At 34.3% G+C, this 26508-nt stretch overlaps 1 protein-coding gene across 7 annotated transcripts in view; it reads right to left on the bottom strand.

Annotated features, from left to right (window-relative positions):
- UBR3 (ubiquitin protein ligase E3 component n-recognin 3) overlaps nt 1-26508 on the bottom strand; it is a 104076-nt gene that overhangs the window by 17400 nt on the left and 60168 nt on the right. For 5 of the 7 annotated variants that reach the window (XM_027462185.3, XM_072040916.1, XM_072040915.1 and 2 more), the window contains 5 exons: nt 24237-24449; nt 23345-23481; nt 17732-17817; nt 7348-7453; nt 806-906 (listed from right to left, as the gene is read on the bottom strand). In XM_027462185.3, the coding sequence (XP_027317986.1) occupies nt 806-906; nt 7348-7453; nt 17732-17817; nt 23345-23481; nt 24237-24449 (643 nt within the window). The remainder of the gene's footprint in view (nt 1-805; nt 907-7347; nt 7454-17731; nt 17818-23344; nt 23482-24236; nt 24450-26508) is intronic. The other 2 variants (XM_027462188.3, XM_072040914.1) reach the window with 1 other exon arrangement.

Raw genomic sequence — 26508 nt, 5'->3', positions numbered from 1 at the left:
GCGTATACATCAAAAACAGAACAGTCCCCATATTTACCTACTCAGAAATTAACAAAATCCATTAGGTATCAAAACTGTGAAACAGATCTCCAAGCAGATGTTCATTGTCAGTGAAGTAGTAAGATGCTTGTTTGCTCTCTTTTTAAAATAAAGGTAAAGCTATAAATAATCAGAGCTCAGAGGGGCTGAACTACGGTCTTCTGGACCGTACTTATGACTAGTAAGCTGTACTACTAGTTTCAGTTACTCCTTTATTACAGAAAAATGAATTTACATTTAAAAAAATTTGTGTTTAGCTATAAAAAATATGGTTCTTAAATTAATATTTATGCCAAATTTTTCTATATGCCATCTCTATTGTAGTTGCTGCATTACAGCAATTACCATCTTCATATGTGACCTCCTATTATACACGACTGCTACAATTTAAACTCTGAAAGTCAAACTAAATTACAAGCTTTCACCCTTAGGCAATCGGTTCAAGTCCAAATACTGAAACACCCCTTTAGGAAAAGTGATGAAGGTCAAACAAAGGACACTTCTTCAGCAAAACAACTTAAATAGTTTTTGCTCAGTTCTTGTATCTTTACTGAATAAGCTGTCTGATAAGGTGAGAAGACAGGGAACACAGATAAGCCTGTTGAACAACAACCAAAATTTCTGTTCAATGTCACCTTCCATAGATAAGGCAGAAACATTATTTTAGACTACACAGTAGACAAGCTATGATTTATCATCCTGGAAATCATCATGAATGCGCCCTCATATAAATAATAATTTGAATATACATAGTTTTGTAACATACCTTTGTGCAATGGTTGAGGCATGGTTAAAATCTGGATGAGCAAAAGGGATGAGACATCTCTGTAAAGTACGGGAACTTCTGGCAGCTCTTCACTTATCAACCTGGAAAGAAAACCCAAAGAAGATTACTTAATTTTACAATATAATTCTTCATGTTTTATTACATGTTAAATGTTAAATAGCATTACATTTGCAATCAAGCTTATAGAAGCCAAACATCTGTCAAATCACTAATTGATCTTAATCTTAAAACCATTTAATGTTACTAATGGATTGTAAGAACTCATAACAAAGTTACCATTTGGGTACCTAATTCTTGTTAAAGCATTCCAAAACTGTCAAAAACTGCCCGAACTAATTATTTGTATATACAGAGTCAATCGACATCCAGTATTTTGCTTTAAAAACTTTAGTTCTAAACTAACAAAATATAATGCATAGCAACACAGTAATTTAATTATTGTTTTGTTGTTGTTGTTGTTGTTTGTTTTGTTGTTTGTTTGTTTTTTTCAAACTGTGGTATTTCACAAATATTTTGTAACAACAACTAATCCTCAAACTACATTAATGTTATGGGACTGTTCCTACTGGAAAACAGTGAGACCTTAGAAAAGGTATTGCTTTCCCTCATGTAAGGAAATGAACATTCAAGCAGCCATCACAGGTGGGATTATCCAATTTTACAAACAGCAAATAAGCACATAAAGAGACGCTGCAAACTTTCAAACTATTCAGATTCATTTGATGTCATAAAATCACTTTATGGCCACAGTCATAAAAGCAGAGTATGTTTGTAGATAGGAGGTAGTGTCTTTCTAGTTGGTGTAACAATGTAGCAGGTTAAATAGCCAAGTCAAAAATGCAATATACATCCTCCATTAGCACCTTTCCTCTCTGCAACACTCACAGAAGAAAGTGCTGTTTGGATTCTTACACGTTGCCAAATAATTTTGGTGCCAAATAGTCTGGTGCCAACTGGCTGGCTGTTAAATGTCAGTGAAATAACTGAGTAGATGTTTGAAGATAAAAATGTTTTTTTCAAAATGATACAGGCATTGAAGTTGCTAATCTCACCAAGTTTCTCTAATTTTGCTTTTAACTATAGCTAGTTTTATTTTATGATCTATGGCATTGATTTTTAAACTAACCATCATTACATAACCGTGGGCAACTTCTTATAAATTAAAAATCAAAGTTTAGAGATAATATATGTGAATTACTGGGAAAAATTAACTTTGAATAAGGTTAAGACAAAAAAGTAGATATTAAATCCTGATCACATTTACCTACAGGCATATCAATATCAATATTATTTAACTGTCATATAACAATTAGGTCAAATAGCAGCTCTGTCAAAATTAGGAAAGATTCTTCTATATACAGAATACTGTGATTGACTAGCAACATTAAAAATAAATGAACTCATTTTCACATGCAGGAACAACTGAATAATTTGTCTAATTTATTCATTTCATACAAATTGGAGAAGTAAAGCCACATTAAATGTCAAGGTTTTAGATAAGCTGCTTCAGTATACTTCAAGCAGTGCAGCTTATTAAGCACTTAAAAACTGCTCTGTCATTTGCTAAAAGCCTAAGCAACTTTTTCATTATGACACTGAAACTGAATTTGTAAAACCTGTTTGGAGGATGGAAATTAACCATCCTGTTATAATCCCCAATCCATATGGGAAAGCTTGATAAATATGACTTTACAAAAAAATTCTGCCACAGAAGCAGCAAGTAAAATGGAAGCAAGTTAAATTTCATATGGGACTGAAGTAATATAAAGTAAATCAATTGTATTGTAGTTGTCATCTGTATCCATAAAAAAAAAAAAAAAAAGGTGGGGAACTGAATGGCACAATGAAATACAAACATGCCAAAATAAAAATGCATTGCTTGATTTTCTCTGTGGAACTGACCTCTCCTCCAGTCCAAGATAATTGGGCTGCACCTCTTTCTGTGCCAATATCAAAGCTGCCTAACAGCTGAGAGCATAGCAACCCTGCCTCTATATTCAGCATCCTCTTCCCTGATAGAGGTTATATGGGAGTCACTTCTTTGGGAATGGATACATAGAATACAAAATTCTGTTCTACTTGGAAACAAGCAGCATCTTCGTCTACTTATATCCTCCTCCTTCCCCTCTTCTCTCAGCCAGATAAACTTAAAATTTTTGTTTGACGCTAGCTCCAACTGATATTTATTGAATCTCTAACTTTACCAAGTGGAAGCTTTGAATTTCAGGCTTCTTAGGACTGTCAGAAACAGAAAACCTGTGACACGGGGATAAGGATACAACTAAACAAAGGCTTATTCAATGAGGACAAATTTATATCCTCTTTAGTATTTGCAGGGTGAGAAATACTGCCTGCAAATTTCAACCCACAGAAAGGTCAGAGGAATACACAGTTACTGATGTTAATAATTAGAAAGTAGAACTCCATTATTTGTTCTGGCTACACTCTAGGATATAATAATCACATTTCGTATTTGTTCTTGTGTCACAGCAGATTTTGCAGCAGGTCAGTTTTTCTCATTACACAACACGGGATTTCACTGACAGTACTAGCATTAGGCATTTCCCATTCTCCCTTTCACCACTGTGCCCCCAGCACTCTTCTGTCACCCATTCCCAGCATATTAAAAATAACCTTTCTAAAAATGGATTAATTCATTTACTTTGTACATGATGCAGCCTGCTCAAGTTACATCAGCACAGCTGAAGGTAGTGTATTACAGTATATGGGAAGGAATAAACAGCTAAAAGCAATTACTCTTGAAGCTGGCATTACTGTCAAAACTGACATAACATGCCCTGAGACACTGATGTTTTGGGTACTGAATAGATCATGCCACTCTGATGCAGGGTCACAAGCAATGTGTGTATATGCCATCTCTAGCACAAACCTTAACTAAACCCCATTGTCCCACCAGCCTACCCTCTGACTATCTTCAGAAAAAGTTTTATTTTTCCCATTTCACAACAGTTTTTGTGATAATTTGTGATAGCAATGTGACTTTCCTGAGGTTCCCACACACAGTTGCTCAATCCTATCTCTGTGCTGCAGTTCATTGCCTCGGTACAACACTGCAAGCAATCACTGAAGCGATCTAGCTTAGAACAAAACAACAACAAAACACTTCAGTAAAAATAACCTAGAATAATTCAGTGTTTCAAGTCATCATGCGGTTCCCACCTGCTTCCCAACAGCTTCTACTGCAAAGACCCTTAATGCTTTACTGAATCATTTTTTTGCTAACATACATTGTTTGTCAACCCAGGAATCAAATCATAGAGATGGAAATGAAAAAAGCATAACCTTTCATTTCATGTTTACCATTCCTGAAATTTAGGCTATTTGGATTAGTCCATTAAATTCACATCTGGGTCTAGTAATTATTGCCTCCAGCTTCTCCTTCTCTGTCCCCTGCCAGAAGCTATTATTCCACACTTACACCACAGTAATTGTTTATTCGATCACCACTGAAACCAGATATGTCTGTAATACAACAATTTGTTGAAGCACAGCCTGTGGGATCAAGTATATATTACACTGGACTGAATGAACCACATAGGAGAAAGAATCCACTACACCATTATGTGAAACATCCAACAAGCACCTTCTCAAGAGTTTCACAGTTCCTCAGATTTAGGTTTCACTCTTTTTTTCTTTTCTTCCTTCAAACAACAATATTTAAGCTTTTTTTCATATAGTACCTTCTTGTCCAGAAACGTCCTAATCTCTACTTTACCTTGGTATTAGTGCATGAGCTCCCTCCTTCCTATCTTTCTTCTCAGCTGCCATTTTCAACTACAGAGTCATCAAAGTAGGGTTGTGAATGAGGACACTTTGGGAGGTATAGCACAGCAATTCTGTGAGTCTTTACAAATTACTTTGATCAGTTCTCCCAGACACATGAAATCTAAGGCATATATATATGAACAATGATACCTGGGTTGTAGAAAACGAAGCTAAAAATGTGAGCTCTATATCTGTGTAGGTTTGTAAACATTTATGTATTTAAAATACAGTAACTAAAATTAAATAAGGGTGAAAATATAATGTAAGAGCACTATTATTCCAAAGATTTTTTTTGAAAGTTATCTTCCTAAATAAATAAGGATGGAACTAACGTCTTTGCAAAATTACTTTCAACTGAGATTAATTTTAAGTAAAAATTAGAGAAAAACATTGCATATTAGAAGGTTCTTTTATTATTAAAAAAGTTGAAAATCTTGGTTGATGCATAAGCTGCTCCTTTATAATATAGGGTTTTATGTGAGGTGAGTAAATTAATGAGTTTGGTTTAAATTTATGTTGCTTCTGTGACTTTCCTGACATATCGTTTGGAATCAATGGCAAGAATATAGTCAGATCGTAAAAATCTTTTCCTCTCATTGAGATTTTTTCTACAAGTCTATACTTAGTTTTATGTACTGGTCAGGCTGAGGATTTATATTACTTGGTTAGCGTCAAAATGGCACAGCACTGTCCACATTTTAAATCTCCAGTGGTATTTTTTTTTCCACCACCCTCTATCTTCTTCAGTGTACAGCAGTGTATCACTTTCTACTTGCTCCATATACTCTTTCCTGTATCTGGAAAAAATACACTATTCTGGATCTCTCAAAAGACTCTGTGACACTAAGAAGAGTGCGATTAGATCATTCACGCCAAACATATGAATGCCATCTTCAAGTGCAACCACTGCTTCAAAATTCTACAATATAATTGCAGATATCCATCTTATGCTTTAATCTATACATTGAAAACATGTTTCCAATTACACATGAATATCCCTCCTCTGCAAGCATTCTGGGGCCTGCAGACTAAGGTAGGTAAAACATTCCAGGAGGTGAACAGCAAAATTCCAGTTTGATTGCATCTGTATATCTGAACAGTAACTATTTCGTGGCAAAACAGATGATCTCCCAGCTATAGCTTCCTAAACCATTTAAGACTTGATAGTGCCAAACCATCATCTACAAGTCTATCAAGACATCTTCTGAAAAAACAGCACAGAAAACAAGAGAATTACTCAAATGCATTTCCAACATGCAACACCTCTGTTTATCATGCCATTATGTTCTATGGTACCAATCACTTCTAAGCGATTCAAAACACAGACTACTCTAAATTCAGCTTGCAACAATCTAATCTTCATAAAACAATGTGTGAATTCCATCAAGTCTCTGTTAGTGAAGAAAGTTGCTGTGTTTTGGAAGATGTGCAGCCCCTCCGTTAATAGCTGCTTTCAAAGCCAGCAAGCTCCTCAAATACCAACATGAGAAGTGCACAGATCAGTCCCACAACCAACAACAACTTATCAATATGATTCTTAGTCATAACTCAATTCAACCATACTCCAAATTTATTAACCATTGCTCAGTCTAGGTCAGGGCAGAACAGAACCACATCAAAAACTTGCAAAGAGGCTTGAATGCATGCTGAATAAAGTAGGTTTTCCAGTTACAAAATTCTTAATGTTTTGTCAAGAGATTATAGATTTAATCTGTTAACCTAATCTAATTACTGCAACAATCTAACACTGATAGCAAAACAAAAGCTGGGGTCCAGTAAGACCAACAGTAAAGTCTCAAACTAAAAGCAAGCACAAACTTTTAGATATTTTTTTCCTAAACTGCAGATTAGGATTGCAGCATAACTATTTTAGATTAATTTTTGAAATCTCACAGTGCTTATGAAACACAATGACAAATACGTAACTGGACAGAAACTAAAAATACATTCCTTTCAATTTTATTTCAAAACACAAAACAAAGACCTTAGCTCTGAAGAAGTTGCTCAATGTGCCAGAAGGAAAAGTAAAATAAAATAAAAATACACACAGGCACTATTTTCCTCTTCTGATGTTAACTACCTGCTAAAGCAGGAGTTCTAAAAATATTAATCTGGTTTTAGGCAAGAAAAAAAGTAGTAATACATGACTTTTCTGCTCCCTGTCAAGGCAGAATCTGATAAGTGAAGAGTTTTAAGTCAAGTATGGAGACAAGTTCTTGCATAACACAAATACCTAACTCCATGTATTATAATGTTAATCCTTGTACAGCTGTGTATGCAAGGTTAATGTTAAAAAAGCAGACTCAGGTAAATAACTTGTTTAAAACAAGAAGTGTGATGAAACTCTCAGCTTGGACTTGAATTACTTCTCATGAGTATTCAAGCCTACTGATGCTATTTCTGTAACAGCTTTAAGAATTGACTCTTGATTTAAATTTTGTCTAGCATCCATACAAATTATTGCAACAATCTACTTACCCAATACCATGAAATTGGCACGTGCCTAAGCTTTGGAGTGATATATTTAAGCTTTAACTCCAAACTGCAGTGTGACCAATTTCAGGTAAAAGAAAATTTAAGATTTTTACAAATACATATACACAGTTTTTAGATGCTAAATTTATAAGCATACCTCACAAAGAATTGAATTTAAGACAGAACACTACTCAAAATCTCTCTGTAAGGATGTTTTGTTAACAAGGTAAACCTGTTATTTGGTAACTTAAAATACTTGCTCTGGATTTTTGTCCTGCATTGGCTGGGTTAGTTTCCTCCAGGGATTGTATGCAGAGTCAATACTGTAGAGGCGCATGTGCATGGCCAACACATGGAAGAGCTGATCTGAAAATTGGAAAAGAAATTGCTGATTATTATATACAATAATATAAAGTATTTTACATTAAGCTGCCAGCGTTTATGTTTTAAAAGGAGCCTGATATATTTCTAACACAAAGCTTTTATTCCTTACTCATATAGAATTTCTGCCTTCAATATACCTGAAATTAACCTAAGGTTTCTGGAAGTGCTGCCCTGTAGCAGGAACGCTCCAGCCCTTCATTCTTAAAAGGTTTTATGTCTTCATGAGGTTGTTTTGTAGATAACTTTCAGAAGAGAAACAAGCAGATCTTCTGACCACACCATAGCAATGCTTAAGCAGTAGTGGTCTTCATAATGGCAGAGATTTGTCTATACAACCTTCAGACAAAGTTTGCTGATAATAATCAATTTTAAAACATCTGTACAATGACTGTGAAAAAATATTGGTAAAACATTTCCAGACCCTTTTGAACGAAGGAAGCTTAGTTTATAATTCATACACATTATTGCAGTAACACATCGTGCATTATTACCTATATTAAAATGCACAGCTTTCATTTCTCTATGAAGAGAAAGTGAAAATGAAAATTCTCATTTCTCCTACGATCAACACAAGTACAGATAAGATCCAATCCTTTCTCCCTTAAACAGGCCAAGATGCAGGCACAATCTACATAGACAGCATTTTCAGAGAGGTATGCACAATAAGAATGTCAGACATCAATTCTTTGTTTTTTTCTGTGTTTATTATACAGTTAAAGTCTGGGCAAAATAAATCTTTAGATTTATATTGAAGTCATATTTCAAGATATTATTTCCTATAGCTTTGCTTTTTTTTTTTTTGAAAAAAAAAAAAAAAAAAAAGTATGTCTTGCTTTTTGCTTCTCCTGTTCACTTTTCTGGGAGACTGCTTTCTTTTCCCCCTCCCCCTCTTTTATATTAACTTCTTTCCTTAATATCTTGCTCCCTGACCCCCCTTTTCCCTTTCTTTCTTTAAGACTCTTATTCTTTCAATTGATCCCTTCACCTCCTACTCTTAATCTCTCTCCCATCTCTACAACCCACTTGCTCAACCTACACATTCACTCACAGGTCCTCTCTTTTAAGTAGAAATAGCAGCTATTAATTTATTTTCCATAAATAGACAATTACTCAGAAGTACGCAGTGGCCAAAAAAGTCGCATGATGAAGTCAGCTGACTATCAGAGCCTGAGGGCTGTAATTAGCTCCTGGGGTTTGTATAATAATTGGAGATGTAGATGGCACTGGAATTGATTGCTGTCACCTGCTTTCTGAATAAAAACAGTCAATGAGGACAAAATAAGTCATCTTTTCTCCTGGCAAGAGATTCTAGCAAAACATTGTTTTGCTGACAAACTTCAAAAGCCTGAAAATATACCAATGTTTCATAAAAACCATACTGCTTCATTTATTTTTGTTTAGAATGAGAGCCATGCAAGCATCCACTCCTTCCCTCTTGCCACTCCGCTACTAAATAGAATGTCAGCTTTTTCTGAACTGCTCCTAGCTTCAAACAGAAATAGGCAACTATGCAAAAAAAAAAAAAGCTTCGCATAATTAATTAACCCTCTGTTCTTTTGATAGCTATTTTCCTGAGACTTTATTAATATAAAATGAAGCAGGCAAGTATCAAATCCTAGCACTAGAGAATCTATTTATAATCTCCAAGTATGCAACGTTTGTGGTCAAAAACACATTCTAACATAACTGAACCTGAACAGAAGAATTCAGGTTAGCAGTCTTGTAAAATGGCATTTTTGTGGGTGATGAAGGCAGCTGTCACTGTTTTACATGACACATATAGAATGTAAATGTAAAGCTAGGTAGTAGGTAGTAAGTTATGGTGACCTTTTTCAAAATATATTTTATGTCTTGACTTATAAATATTAAGATATTCTCTCTAAGTCAACGTAGCACAGCCATGCCTGTTTCTAAACCCTGGGTAACAAAGGAATAACATTGCCCCCTAATGGGAACACCGCAACAAAAGTCACATGATGGTGTCGCTTTCAGAGATAGTAAAAGTAAGTTCTGATTTGTCTGTTCTCAGAAAAAAGACTATCGAAGCAAGACTAAATATTGTCAGAAGCAGGTCTATTTCTTCACAAACAATTTTCTATTTTACATTACAGTAATGGCACAAGGACATGTCCAGTGAGAATACATAGAGAATTTATAGTGTGTGTTAAGTTCATGCTAGTTTACTTCCATGATAAGTACTTAAATGCATTTTGTCACAAACTTCTTCCTTTCTTTTAAACTGAGATGTAAACGCCACAGCTGTACCACAAATTTACTGCTACTATGGAGTTTTTGAGGAAAATAAAGAAAATCACTGGAGCACTGAGAATTTAGAACTGGCAACTTTATGCACAACGTGCTTGTGTTTTTTACTTCTAGCATTCTTATGATTGTGAGACTGGCAAAAATCTGCCATGGGGCAAATAAACAGCAGAGGTTCTCTGCCTGTGTATTCACGTGACGACATCATTCCAAAATGGAAGCAAAATAATACAGCGTCCTCTCTTTTGGGGTTATGCTATTTAAAAGGTTTAAAATACACTTTCTTTCTTTCCTTTTTTAAACAAATTAAAACAAAACATTAATATGGCAATGGCCCCCACACAACAACCCTGCCCAGTCTTCTGAAGACCAGGAAGAAAGGCCATAACCCCCTCGGCATCCCTAACTCCTCCACGTTCACCGCATCTTCACGTCAAGGACCTTCTTAAGTGGGAAAGACAGGAACAGCCTCAGTCTTCACAAGAATATTCTTATCAAAATTTGGTAAAAGATGATTAATTTTAAAAAGCACTACAGCATCCAAATTACAGATTGGTAGTTACAAAAACACAGCAAAATGAGAGTTACAGATTTATTCACAGAAGATCGTGAGAAGCTAATAGCAAAAATAATTTTATTATAATCCATCTCTTCTAATACTTGCATGGTATTTGAGACAAGCTATATAAATGACCTGGATTATTACTGGCTTTCAAACATGTTCATGTGACTCAAATATTACCTACATTGAAGCAGCACAGTCTCCATTCTCCTAACTTAGATGGTCCTTGTTTTCACACAATACTTGCCAAGCTTCAGTAAAATGCTTAATAGAATCATAGAGATTAGCATTTAGACAGTAGCTTTAGCTTTGATTTATATTAGCCTTTCTTAATTCATTTTCTATAAATAGAAAAATAAATCTGTTGTTCCATACACTTCTGCTCGTGGTACATTTTTTTTCAGCTCTTCCTATACCAACTCTACTTCCCAGTTATCACTGCTGAGAGGAGCAACGAACTATATCAGAATGAGTACTTTAAAAAGTGTCTTACGCTTTGAGCTGCTCTGTCTTTGCATTGGGATTAAAGCTATTAGAGGAAACATTCTACTGCTTCCACTCCCATAAGAAATCCAAAGTTGGTTGGTATTTTGTCTACATAACCCCACTGCCTGCACTAGCACCTGTAGTTGCATTGTTCAGTATTTTCAGTATTAAGGCACACTGATTTTACAGATGTTAACAAAGCTCTTAAAAACCTTCTGCTATCCTTGGGTGCATAATGCAGGAGTCTATAAAGAGAAGGTGATTTCACAGCTCTTTTCATGTCAATCCTGCACAGCACAAAAGAAAACTAAACTCTGAGAGATGACCGGATAGGGATTTGATAATTGAATGACAGCATTTATAAAAATGCTGTGCTGAACTGACAAAATGAGTAATTCAGGAAGTTATATGCAGCTGCAAGTTTTAGTCTCACTAGTAATATCTTGGTATTGTCTTTGCCAAAGTGATCTCAAATTTCTACATGCTTCTTGCTGCCTTTTATTTTCTTTTTTTTTTTTTTTTTTTTTTTTTTTTAAAAAACAGTCTTGACCGTTAAGTCAAATCCCAAATTAATGAGATTTAAGTCACAGGATTGGTACCTGTTACTAATGCCACTTCTACAATGTACAACAGTGTGCTGCAATAATTATGACAAAGAACAAAGAAAAATAAGGAATTGGCTGGCTTGATTTTGCTTGCAAAAGTTTAGATGACGTTTATTCCCCAGTCTCATGTTTTAGAAGGATGTAATAACATACTGATGTCATGAAAATCTCCACTTTCTTACTTTGATCCAATCTTTTCTAATTCTAGAAATTAGTATTCATATTTAGAATGTCATAGGATTACAAAGCAGTAATTCAGCAGTTAATCACAAGTGGAATGCAAAACATCCTTGTCTCAACTGCTGTGTGAAGATCTTACCAGACTCTTTCAAGACCTCATGCTCTTCTTCACCCATAAGCCTGCTGTATCTATCCAGAAGTGTAGATTACAACAAAAAACACTTAACAGAAGCAGATGGGAATTGATTGTTAATAAGGAAACTGAGAATTTTTTCCTCCTTAAAGAGCTTTTACATAGTCTACTTATCAACAGCAGTTGCAAAGACTTGCTGACAGCATCTTCCTATTCATCATTGATCCAGGAGATTGAAATCAGTAAAGAAAAAAGAAATGTGAAAGTCAGGAAAAGCCTGTTAATGCATGTGAATAGTCTGTACAAATATCTGAAGTCTTAATTGCTGATGAAACAACTATTTTCTACATTAAACTTGCCAGTGTATGAAATAAACTTCAGCAATGGATTATTATTTTTTCCTCTACAAATGGTATCTATTTTTACCTCTCATACCATGTATGATGGCATACCAAACTTTTTAGGAATAGTTGGGATCATCTATTCATGAGAAAAACTGCTTTTTCAAAGTTAGCACAAATGGATGCCACTGAAGATCAGCAAATTGTCAGCTCCTAACTTAAAAGCAAATGAATAAACAAAAATCCTCACAGAAATAAACTACCACCACCACCAAACACCCACAGAAATAACACCCACAGAAATGCACTATACCAAGAGAAAAAGCATTCCTGAAAACTAATTTTATTCTTTTTTCTTTCAGCGGCCACACAGATCTAGGTAGGAATCTTTGTAATCACATCCACGTTAGGGGATTACAGGAAGGAGATTGTTGCACTCAGCAATTCATAAAAGCATCTGTTTTTTCCTCCTACAGGAATGAGCCATATGTGTGTGCTGGCCATACTGTAACGTCTGCCTCTGTTTCAACAACCAAGGTGGCTGAAAAACTTGATACCATGGGAGCAGATATGTAAAAAAAAAAAAAAAACACAAACAAAAAAACAAAAAACAAAAAAAAAAAAAAAAAAAACAGCACAAAGAGCTTAGAAAATGCTTCAAGCCAAGAAAATGTTCTATGCTCACAAAAACAGAGTGATGATTAAACTGGTACTAACATCATCTAGACAGACTACAACACTAAACCACCTACAGATGCAAAATACAAGCTTAAAATGAACAGAAGAAGGAAAAGAAAAATCAGTGGAACAATATGGCTTCCCAATGGTTAGAAGCATCACTGAAGGTATGACAGTGCTGGACACTAGGCCAGGTTACGTGAGTCTCAAATACTTTATAATGTCCACTTGTAAACAAGTATCTTTTCCAGTTAATGCACTTGATACACAGACTCTGGTAGCTATAGTGAGTGTGAAGATAAGGTGCTCCACACAGGGAAGCTGGAGCGAGAGGACATGGTGATGGGGTATTTAATTCTTCCTGAAGGAGAAACAAACAAACCAACTATCCTCATGACAAAGAGAAAAAACAGATATAAAAAAAAAAAGAAAAAGCAACCACAAAAAGAGAACTAGAAGTTAAAAGGACTAGATTATAAATTCATTACAGAATTTATATAATCATTATGGACAACCTTTAAATACCATGGAACTGTTCACTCACTATTGCAAGGTTACTAGAGCAATCACAATGAAAAATATTTATATACAAATTAAACAGAAACAGGCATAAATGGTAAGTACCAATTGTTCAGCCGTAATATTGCATTCTGAAGCTGCTCTATAGATACAGAGTAACAAAAACAGAAAACAAATCATCATATCTTAAACTTTATAAAACAAAGAGGTAAGACCTGAACACTTATTCCATTTTTTATAAATATATAAATAAGACTGCCTTTATGGTTGCATACTGTGTAGCGCATACACACACACCCCTTTAAACCTTAAAATGGCAATTTTACAGCCAAATTTTCTTCAGCATTCCTGTCACACAAACTCTATCACTAACACTAACAGCTACATTAATCATTCTTAATTTTACTTCCCAAGAGCAGCTGCCCTCATGGTTCAATCTACTAAAACAGCTCTTGACCTATTTGTTCCCACTGCCTTCGCTGACGCTTGCCAGTGTAACAGCTCACCTGGGACAACATACTCTGTTTTCTGCTATATCTAATCACTGAACTTCACAGTTCTTACAAGACTAATACAGTGCGGTGTGCTTAATCACAAGACATGTCATTATCTCATAAGAAAAACAAAAATGGGTTATATTTGGGGTTACTTTTGCTATACGTGAAATGAGCTATGTTTACAAATAAAAACAAAAGCCATGTCAATGTGTACAAATGAGACTAAGAAAACAGTACACACCTTGAGAGAGGGTGTGAAATTTTTAAACCATTCTTTCCTCACTGCACAAAGCGAAGAAGTTGAAGTTACAGTTTAAGTGAAAAGTTAAAATAGTACATTTTAAGTGAAAACTAGAAAAAACAGCAATATCGATTGGAAAAAAAAATGACTACGGAAAGAGAGTAAAATATATTATACAATCCATCTGTCTCAAGAACTATTTATTTTTTTTCTTATAAATGCAAATAAATTAAAGAGGCAATGAAGGAAAATCATAATTATGTAACAGCCTTATTGAAATAAACCCTGCTCTATATCTGGAAAAGTAATTCTCCTGCCATTAGTCATATTTGGATTACTGTCCAAAACTAAATTACTAGCACTAAATGGAAACACAGTACAGCTCTGTTCCAAGACCCCATTACCTTACATTAAAAATGAGCCCATTTTATTGGGAGATAAAATACGACTAGCTTGCTACATAACAATTAAAAAAAATACTAACACAGTACATAAACAGCATGTGAACACTTGAACAATGAATAGATGACATTTATGTCTCCACATTGTTTAAAACAATGTCACATTCATTTACATAGTGTATTTCACCCGGACACTTCAAAGGCTGCCTTCAGTTTTCCTGAGTGTAAGACAGATAATAAGAACACCAACAGATCTGATTTAGATCTAAATATGAAAATATATCACTCTATTAAGAAGTGTGCAAAAAGCAAATGCCTTATTTTTAAATGCTGTCCCTACCTCTTCATCAGAGGATATGCACTAGAACTCTTTAAATAACGTACCCTTTAAATAATGTAACTGATAGATGAAAAAGCACTATTCCCATGAAGAGCACAATCAGCAAACAGAAGTACACAATAATTTAAGAAAGGAAGAAAAAATATTATAGTAAACAAAACAGAAAGTGTAAGTAGAAACGATCAAGGAATGTTATCACATTTAAAAAAAGATTATTCAAGTTGTATGAAATGATTCAAATACTTGAATCAGATCATGGGGAAAAAAAAAGTTCTTCTGTCTGTGTACAAATTCTGAAGATGAGGATTTAAAACTAATTCTTCTTTCCTTTGTTACTTCACTCTTTACATTGGCAACTAATGGAGTTATAAAAATGGCATTGCTGGTATCAAAAGATGCCTTGCATTATCACAACCACTGGTATTAAAAACCAGCTTAAGAAATTTAAAATAAGCTAGCAGGTAACTGTGATTTTAATCAAGCCCTTTTGGTTTGCAAAAGTAAGAGGTATACTATATAAAATTTCCACACATTCTTCCCTATATCACTGAAGATGTAAGTATTTCATAAATATTTTAAATTTTGTGACAATACCAAACCAATAGTTTATACAACTTTACTTAAAGCTTCATTAAGAAGACTATTTCCATATTTTTCAAATGTGAGGAACACCTATCTTTTACTGGAACAAACTAAACTTGTAGAAAGTGATTTATTCTGATAAACAGACACGGTGGTTTATTTCCAAAGATACGTACAGAGTCACTGGCAAAACAGTAGAAGTGCTGGAAATTAAGTAAGTATGATTCATGAATTTAAACAGGACTTAAGTTTTCTTATCTTGTCAAAGTTACAATCCACCATAATGCAATTCTCCAGTGAAGATATATTCTCTACGTATCATTTCCAACTTGGTAATTCTCAAAAAAAAAAAAAAAAAAGTTTCTCTAATGATAAGTCCTACATGCATTTCAAGACTTGAGGGATATATATCAAGAATCTTGACTTATCTTTTCACTGGCTATCAGCTAAAGGTATGGTTCTTTCTAAATCAGATCTTAAGTATTTCAGAGTCCTACTTTATGCAATATGATGTTGAAGGGATGGTATGGTGAGTATAAGGATTAAATAATGTTTTACACACAACAAAATACAGTCAGCTATTGTGCCCTCGGTTTGGTGGAATTTATTTATTAAACTTTGTGGTATTTCCTCTGTTGGTGTCAACTGTTATAGTTCAAATAGAAACAATGGAGCTACAGAGAAACGCTGAGGAAACTGACTAGCTCTCTGGTGGTTCAACCATCCTCTGCCAAGTCATGTTCTTGCAACAATGATGACATTAGTTGGTGATTTCAGGGAAAACAAAAACAAACAAAACAAACAGCAACAAAAATAAACCCATTATTTTATCCTATCTATTTATGTATATATTAAGCTTTTAAATAGGCACATGCAACAAATTTCATACTGGTATGGCATCAAACATTTCAGTGTTTTAAGCCGTAAGGAATATATTTTATTCCACTTCTATCATTAACAAAAAATTACATGGAGAAACTGTAAACTCCTGTCTTTGAAATACTAGAAGACAGAAGTATGACCTTAGAGGTTACAGACACAGTTCTAAACTTCGAAATATCAAGACACACAGAACTTGCATGGCTACTAAAAGCTGGTATGGCTATGTGAAAACAGGGGTATACTGTCATGTTCGATACCATTCTGTTTTTTCACTTAAAACTGGAAAGCCTTTAAAATATTTCAAGCTGACTTCTCTGCCCTAAACTGTTCATCATAGTCCTTCAAATAAAATGCCTGTGAAATAGGTAATGCATGCAGTAAGTGGCTGAAATTCAGAAAGAAATTGTCCACCTTAATTGTAAGCATACAACTCAAAGTAAATCGTATTGCAAGTAGAAATTATTAGTACAGCCTTGATTTTGTTATATGCTTCGAATTTGCAACAATGATCTAGGGATGCATTAAACACATGAGTTATTCAGGTAATTTACTTGTCTGGGAGAGGGTGTATAACAATGGTGGGGGGGACACAACGCGCAGTAGGATTTATAACAATTTTTCAGAAATCAATCACAGCACTTGAATGAAATACAATGAACTTACCCTTCCTGGCAGTAACAGAATGCTCTTACCATAGAACAGACATGGGCAACATAGCACGTGATGGGATTATGCCATGGCTCATCATCTCAAATGATGAGAAAAGCATTGCCCATGGATAATGTAGAAAAAAAGGCAAAGATGGGCCCAAGTTTTCTAACATTTTTAGTACTGAATCTACTACTACTGCTGCAGCAGCATAACCTCAATTCAAACGAGCATTATTAGTATTAGTATTCTGGCAGGCTTTCCAAATTTTCTTGACAAAAGAAAGTGTCCATTTCTAACAATCTACATCGCAGTAAAAGATTTTATGTTAAGAAAAAAAAGCACATCTGTCAACTATAAATACTTTATTTGACACGTATTCAATTTTTAAGAACAATGAGGATTTGAGTTTCTACCAAAACAAGCCTGAATTTTGCAGTTAAAGAGCTAAGAAAATTAGAGATAGTGGACATGATTTGGTCCCACACTTACAAATCTGCTGCTACTGTGAGCTACAAGAGTACTCAGAGAAACAGAATTCCTTTACTATTAATAGCAACAGCCAAGGTGAACAAAGCCTTTCTGTATGTCCACAATTCCATTTTACTCTTACAATTCTTAATAGATGTACTCACAAAAAGATGCAAGTATTGAAAACATTACATGGACACTACGACAATTGCTTTCTAAATATATTATACTCACAATATATGCATTGCTCTAATGAATAACTAATGGAAATCAGACCAGATTTCTCAAATTGTAACAAAAAACAAGATCCATTATAGCAGAGCAGAGGAAAGATTCTTAAAAGAAAAAAATGATGTTTAGAAAACGTTAAAAATAGACATCTTTATTCAGTCTGCTAATAATTTATATCATACTACATAAAATAAAACTTACTTAAACACGATCTTTTTCCAGCTGTGCTTGCACCTCCTGAACATAAGTTGCCTCCTCGATGGACAAGCTCAAGTTCCAAGTTTGTTCTGCATGAAAAACATGATGGTTTTGAATGGAATAGCACTGTTCAAGCTTCTGCAGACATGACATTCACCATAAACTCCCAGTGTACACTAAATGAAAGAAAGCTGTAAACTAATCTTTACCGTTAGGTACTGCCAAAATATGACCAAGGACAAAGCAAACATTTCCAAGATACTAACACATGTGATTTAAAAGCGTTTGATTAGTAAGTACTATATTAAGAGAGTGACTTCAGTTGTGACTGAAGAATAAATAAAGGTTAATTCAGCAGCATTTTTCTGTATGCACACAACTCCTTGATAATAAGGGAATTTATGTGCAAATCTAAGACGACAATGTACAGCTTGGCTAAATTTCAATCAATCGGGTAAGTCTAAAATGAGTTCTCTTCAATGGCAGTGCTTTTGTTTTCTTTAAACAAACAGATAGTACAATGGATATGCCATCAAGTAATTAAGTATGAAACTAGTTTGTTATAATGGAAGCAATGACCTTTATTGATAAGTTAGTCAAGAAAAGCCTGAGAGGTTAATTCTGAATGAAACACTGATATTCAGTGTAGCTCATGAAACAAGAGTTGTGTCACGAAATCTCTACACACCACACTGATGATTGCCTTCTTAGTGTTATTGTAATCTGATACTTAGGTGCCAATTGCTTAGGCCATATTCAATAGCTTTGTTTGATTTTAAAATTGGATGTTGCAGTGCTGTGTTATCTTTTACCCCCAAGACCTGGAGCAAACAACTTACTTTATGCTCTCCGAGAGGTTGTTTTAACAAATCAACATACATTCCTTTAATTAAAATAAAGGAATAATTGTATTATTCTGAAACATTATTTTGTTAATTTAATATAAACTGCAAAGCTCAGTCCAAACATACTTAGTCCTTCAACTAAAATCATACAAATTTAATATAACATGACTGAATACATATTGAAAACTATTCTAGACTTTTATGCATTTAACATATTTCAGTAATTTATGTAAGTAAGAAGAAACTACAGGATGACTATTTTATTCAAAATAGAATATTTCTTTAAAATTTCAGCTCCATCAGTTTGAAAGAATAATGTTTTTGATATGCATTGTTTGTCAAGATACTTTCATATGCTTCTAAAATAGTAACATTTCAGAATATTACTGTCCTTAAGTTTTCAGCTTATACCACCCATTTCTGAAGGAATGCTTTAATCGTCTCTGCTCAGAAAAAAAGCAATTTAACATTGATAATGTGCCTGCTCAGAGCTCCATCTGGTTGCTGCTGATAAGGGCATCTGTGTGACAGGGGAATTTTCCACTCTTCAGGCGATTTGCAGTGCTCACTGAACTTCTAAAAATCTACCAGCAAAGAAGCAGGGATAGGGATTTCATATTAGTGGACAAAATAGCAACTGTAGATCAGCATGCGCTAGTTCATCATGGGAATATAAATGAAACCAGTATATTTTATTTCTACAGACCTTCTGATAACTACTTTGGAGAACAAAATTAATGGCAGCCTCCTACTAAAGCCAAGAGAATTAAGACATTCAGGTAGTGCTTCTGATTTAAATCTAAGAGCAATTTTAGATCCAGAATGTTCAATTTCCCTTTTACCAAGACATATATACAACTTTACAAAACAAAAGTCAGGATCCTGAAAAAAGAAAAACAAAACTCTTCTCGATGCACTGTAGTTAATGTATAGAGAAAGATTTCTAGAAACATACTCTCTCAAATAGCATACTAATTTTCCCTTTCCCACACTTCTTCATTGCCCCAAGCTTCTCAAAGTCAGCAGCTTATTAGTTCAGCTTTTTTGAAAAGCTAAATATTAGCCTTTTCCTTTAAGACAGCTCCTTTGAAACACACCTAAGCCTTGGTGGAATAGCACACAGAAGGGAAAGCATCATCTGTGACACTGGAATGCTTGTCCTTATAAAGTTGTTCCACACCAGGTATAGCTCTAATTGTTTTTTAGAAGGACTTGCATTTCTCCTCCCTATTCAAGCTCCCTTCTGCTTTGGGATCTGATAAAAACCCTTGAGTTCCGCCTACCCTCTGCTGAAGGAAAGCAGAGCTCTCACTGTCTATTCTCTCAGTGGAGAAAAACTCAGGGCATCTGATAGCAAAGTACACTTGCAGAGACCACTCTGTGTTCCACTGTTCTATCTCAGCCCCCTCAACATGAAGAAAAGAGATGGAGAAAGAAAATCTATATAAGTGACTTTTTCCGTTATCTAAAAACCTTTGTGCCATTCATTGGAGCAATGAATTTTGTAGAACACTGGCTTTATCTTCTACACCCACAGAAAAAAAATGAGAAGATGGATTTTGTTCAGTTGTACTGAATCCTGATTAAAAACTGCTGGACTTCATGCCTTTTTGTGGGTTTTCATGAGCATACCAGGGTGCATGGATGCTGCCAGTTCCTCAGAACTCTTACCAGGACAGAGTATGAGAAGGTAAAAAAGCAAAGCCATCTGCAGAAGGAGAACGTATTTGGACAGACCTCCTCATTATAACAGGACAGAAGAATCATGTTAGACACTACCGTCTTATTCACTTCACCTGACAAAGACAACTTATATGTGAAAAAACACATATTGAGACAGACTGGAAGAAAAAAGAACACATGGTTCTTTTATCGGTTTATACAGAGCTGACTCCAAAAAACAAAGACATAGATTACACAGCCAACAAAGCAAGAGATATATTGCTATGCAATACAGAAACATCCTCCAAGCTACCACAAATGACAGTCAAAGTTATGAATTACTAAGAAACCATTAGAATTAAAGCAAGGCACTCAAGATTTGTGAATGACACTATACTAATATCAAAAATGTCAGCAAAGACAAGGAAGGATATGTAGGAGAATGGTATGACTTTAACAAGGTCTGATGCTAGGGAAAGGGGCAGGTAGCTAAGGAGCTGCTGCTCCAGCTGTGCACACAGATCAGAATGCCAGAACACTGAATGTCTCTTTTGCTATGAAAGCAGACAGAGGCTAGCTCTCCCACTAACTAGTGGAGAAGTCCCTTGTAATTTCTTTCCTCTGTTACCAAGGACATCCGTCCAGGGTAGCAAAACCGAAGAAAGGGCAGCAAGGTCCTGTTTTCCTGAAGCAGAAAGGATAAGCAGCTGCAACTGCCTCCATCTTGTTTAACCAGTAGTACACTCAGTTCAACAAGCAGAAATCTACTTCAAAGCTGGCCTCTGAAATAGCATCTTTGGGAAGACTGCACAAGATGCCAGCTTCTGATTGCAAATGGAACACAATTTATAATATAAAAAGATATACAGTGTTTTAAATTAATTCACTTGCATGAGGTCAATAAAAATATCATTAGATTACATTCAAATGCTTATTTAAGCATGCACTGCTGACTTTGACTACTACCAATGCCATATTAAATACCAGGAAAAAAATGATTAACAGCTGCAGATGGTCTGACCAAAGACAATGGAATGTTTCAGAATACATGAAATTACAAGCACTCAAAGGTGAATTGATTGGTAAGGAACACCAAAATACCATCACCTCAAAAAGAACTATGGATGGAAATAAGGAAGAAAGACTGAATAACAGGAAGAGTTTCAAGAAATTAAGTTAATTCACTCTGTGATTTGAAAGTACCATTGTGGATAGTCCATTGTTTGGATACTTAAACTTAAATGAAACAAACAAAAATTATACAAAGAAAATTACTATTTTTTTTTAACCAGCTCACTTAAATTTATGTCCATTACATGCAAACTGTAAGGTTTTATTAACGTGTTTCAGAGGTTTAAAAAAAAAATCAATTTCTTTAGTTCTTATGTAACTATCAAGTACTTGAAGTTTGCAAATTGGTATTGCAGAATTAAGACAAGAGAAGTTAACCATTTTGCAGAGGACTTGCCAGGCATACTCATAAGTGATCTTATGAGTTACAGTAACAGTATGGAAGGGTACATCCAACACCTGAAATCCTTCATACAAGGATAAATGGTAAACAGCTGACAGTAGTCTGACCTAACAAGATTTCACATTGAGTACAGGAAACATCTTAATCCTAGTGGCAAATGATAAATTGACCCCAGCACCGCAAGAAGCAATGAAACACCATTCTGGTTTGATGTGTTTTTAACTCTTGGAAGAAAAACAAAATATCTTGGGTCTATGATGTTCATACAAAAATCATAAAATAGATCTATATTTAAAATAGGCTTAGTTGACATACGTATCATTACACTCAAGAAACAGAATTTTTATACCTTAAATGGCTTGTAAAGTTACTGTTGCAAGTGATCATAGTTTTATACAAGAAATTTTGAGTCCTTTGTATTTTATGAAGAATAGTAATTGTATTGACCAAGTATCGAATTGCCCCAAATCTCAACATTATTTACTCTTGTATACAATGTATCACTTAAATTAATACAGAATAATCTTCTCTCTTGCTATGTATATAATTCAATTGCTCTTCTTAATCAAGGTTCTGTTAAGATACTCTTACAGAATACAGATAAAGGTTCTGCTAACGGAATTATACAATAATCTAAGTTGGAATGGAACTCTGGAGATCATATGGTCCAACCTTCTGTCAAAAGCTGAGCCTCAGATTTGATTATCCAAAGCCCTGCTGAGCCTAGGCTTGAACATTTCCACCACTTACATAGTAAAGACACTCAGCAAACAGAGTTTATGGAAAAACTGTAAAAAATGTTACTGGACTATATCACTTCCATGCTTGCACTTTCTCTGCAGTCACCACCTTCCCTGCAGAGCTGACTTATTAAGGGTTTCAAAAATTAGTTGCTTAATGAGTATTTCAGCATCTTCTTATGGGAAAACCTCGTATGATAGTATATTATAGTAAATCCAAACCGTTTTATGTTTCAGAACATCTTAAAATTAATGCTACAGAGACAGAGGGAGGGACTGTTTTCTTTTCTTGGCTATGCTTCCTCTGACACTGACAGCAATCATCTGGAATCACATATCACAGAAGAAATACTAGTACTTTTAACACTTCAAAAAGAAGTTATATGAAAAGAGATCCCCAGCTGCTGATACAGGAAAGGCTCCTTCCATGACCCCCAATTAAGTAAGCAAAACTAACATATAATGGAGAGATTAAAAACACTCTGTGGTTTTAAAAAATAACAATATAGAAATAAACTAATTCTGCTACATAACAGCAGAAAAGATTTAATGGTTTGGGAAAGGAAGGTAGAAAATAAATTCAACATAAAATTTTGATATATGGAAAGCAAAACACAGGATAAAGAATAGAACTAGATAAGCAGCACACAAGATGTTCTCCAGGTTTTGCTCCACTGCTGCATAAACTAAAAATGAACTGAGAGGCACGTCATTCCATCTTACATATGCCTGCATATAAAAATCAGAAAATACAACCTTGATATACTAAGTGCTCAGAAAGCACTTTTTAGAGAGGATGTGACACAATTTTAATTAAAAATATTTAAAAAGGAAAACTTATGTGGTAATACCATTAGCGATAACCAAAATCATACAATATAAGAAAAATTCTCACCTGGCTACCGAATACATAAACAGAAAATCATTGTCAGGTGATCCAGGACTCTTGCTGTAATCTGTGTACTTCTTCTGTGTGGTACTTTTTATGTCTTTCATTACAGATTCCATTTCTTTACTGAGATTGGTTTCAGACTATGAACAAAGACAAAAGATTGCTTAATTCTACATGAAGAAATGTAGTAGCTGATCACAAAGTGTGCTGCTTCCATATTTATAAAAACAGATTTGCAATTATGAAAAATATGCACTAAATGTTAATATTCTGTCTCACAGAATGTTTTGTTATTCTGATTTGTTCAAAATAGTGCAAGCAGTGAGATTCTTGAACTTGCATTATTTTAGCATGTATCTGCATTGCACAAGTACATGAAAATAACATCGCTATCAAGACAGAAAGGCTAACAATATTAACGAAGTTAATTCCATGACTCAGAAAGACCTTACAAAACTTTGCAATACGGGAGCATCCACTACGCTGCATGCCAAGTACAACAAACAATCCATATCCAAGTGTTCCTAATAGATATTCTTTAAATAGCTTCCAGTTAGAAGGATATTGGTGTTTTCACATTGTGCAGAAATGATACATGAATTTAATATTACATGACTCAATTCTATGTAAATTACTATGGAAAGAAGTGAAAATGTACTCCAAAAAATTATATGAATCACATTTTTTCATAGCTTTTTTATGGCTTATTTTTAACAGGCACTCCAATAAAAGCTGTAAACATTTAAAAATATTTTGATTAAACAATAAAATGTTATCTTCCTTATCAAAAGGAAATGAAGTTTCCCATGCTGTCGAGTTTCTAAGAGGTCACAAATGCAACATAACGTAAAAACTGAAAGGTAGAGGCAAATTAACAAGGATCTTTCTGCCTTACACTGATGCTTACTGGGAAAGTTCCCAGCTGTTCTTGAAGATCTTCCACCTCCTGTACAAGATCTTGCATACACTTGTTACTATGACTTTGCCAAAGGCTTCTTTCCATGTTGTTTCCAGGATAACAAGGAAGAACACTGTTAGCAAATTGCCTACAGAGGGGACAGGTAAATTCTCCTTTGTCGACTGAAAAACCCTGGAGGACCTGGTCGTTCTAGAAGAAGAAAAAGAAAATGTAGCTGAAATTTGCCAAAGGTTAGACTTTGTTGTTTTGGTTTTAGGTGTATCGATTTCTAAACTAAAAAGTCTAAAACTAAAAACTGTAAAGAAAAAATAGTTTTCACTCATGTTAGTAGCTAGAGCTTTTTCACTACAGACTATTACAACCCTCAAATTCAACTACTCAAAATTTCTAATTTTAAGTATTCTTCATGGTCTAACAATATCACCATAGGAAACTACAAAACACTTCAGTGTGGTATTATGAACATTTCACATGTGCTGTCTCTATCAATTCCCATTGTTTGAGATTCCCCTAGTAGCAACTTCTCATTTGTCAAAAGATAGTTTTATTTTCAGTCATTAAAAATACTCAACAATACTTCTCAAAAGTACAGGCCATGAAACTTAATGAAGTAGCCACTGGAGGGCAGCATGACAAAAAAAAAAAAAAAAAAAAAAAAAAAAAGCTTATTACTTCCTCTTTATCACAAAGGATCAGAAAATGGACACGGAAGTATCTGTTTGGGAAGTGGGGCCACCTTCAGAGTACTCCTGTTACTGGCAAATGACCTTGTTTCAGTGTTGTGAATAGCCCCAAGAGTCCTGATAAAGTTACACATACTCTTCTGGATGTTGATCTCTGATTGTGCTACATAAAAATAAATGTTTAAATAAAAATAAATGTTTAATCCAGATGAACACAAGTCTGTATAAATTATTTTGGTACTAGGAATGATAGAGATCATCAAAATTATTGTACACTAATAAATAATTTTAAAAAATTATTATAATATAAAAATCTTTAAGAATAGAATGAGACAGAATAATAATTTATTTGCTGTTTAAGTGAGAAGCCAACAGGAAAGGGAACTCAGTATCTATTTGAAGCAAAAGGTTGTTTTTCTAGCATTCTGTAAAGTGAGTTTCTACAGTGAAAGCCTAGATTTTACTTAGTTATTTTGATGACATAATGAACCCCAAAGGTATCTTCACATTTAAATAGAAAAAGAACAATTCATAATTGAATCCAATAAAGGTGGCCCAACTTCCAGTTCCTCAAAGGGGAAGTTTCGTAGTATGAATAATGCTAATACTACAACTACAGAATATTGTTCATAATTTTTCTCAGAAAAGAAACAAAGGTATGAAAAAATAAAACTGAAGTATTACCACATGAATTAAACTTCAGTGAGAAAGTAATTTCATATCAAACAAAAAGTTACCATTTAGTGTAAAGACTAAATGCTACAGAAAATAACAATCACTTAAGCTCATTACTTCCTACCACTGCTGAGCTTATGATAACATTCTACAGTGTCACTGAGAAGATCCATAATGGGGCTGCAAAAAGAGGTTGAGGAGGTGTAGGAGGCCAGCAGCATCAATGTATACACAAATCAGTTTTCTCAGACCATGAAAAAACATGAATGTCTGTTCCAGTCAATAATTTCTGAGGTTTAACTAAAACTATTTTGAAACCATATACATGGAAGTAATAATAATATTAAATTATGATATATCAATAGTATCAAATTATAGTATTTTCTAAGGAGAAGAAGAAAAAGGGTGAGGGGAGTGCAAAAAGCATAATTCACAGGAGTGAAGCCATTTCAATTCATTTATTTAAACTGTTTGTATATAAGTAACATATCTTACCTAACTGGAAATAAAAACCTAACTTTCCTAATATGAAAACTCATGTTTGAAATTAACCAAACTTATGCTTGTAAAATACATTCCTCAGTAACTTCTAACGCAAATTAAATATCAAAATAGGAATCTATGAAATAGAAAAAAAAAGTAAGAAATTCATTACCTGACTATGTATGGCAGGGGAAAAAAATAAAAATCTTTTTTTCCCTGATATATCAGAATAACTGAAAATGAAACATTTCTGCTGATAATATCACAGTGTAGTAAGATCTAATATCTACATTTCAGAAACATCATAAAAATATCTTATTCACCGATGCAAAACTTAAGTATCCAATCTTTCTTTCGCTGAATTGAACAGTGTAAATCCAATGGATTCTATTGAGAACAGTTACAAT

This window comes from Anas platyrhynchos, chromosome 7, assembly GCF_047663525.1.
Source record: "Anas platyrhynchos isolate ZD024472 breed Pekin duck chromosome 7, IASCAAS_PekinDuck_T2T, whole genome shotgun sequence".
NCBI classification, from domain to species: Eukaryota; Metazoa; Chordata; class Aves; order Anseriformes; family Anatidae; genus Anas; species Anas platyrhynchos.
Note: the sequence above shows the minus strand (reverse complement) of the source record. Positions and strands in the feature narration are given on the sequence as shown.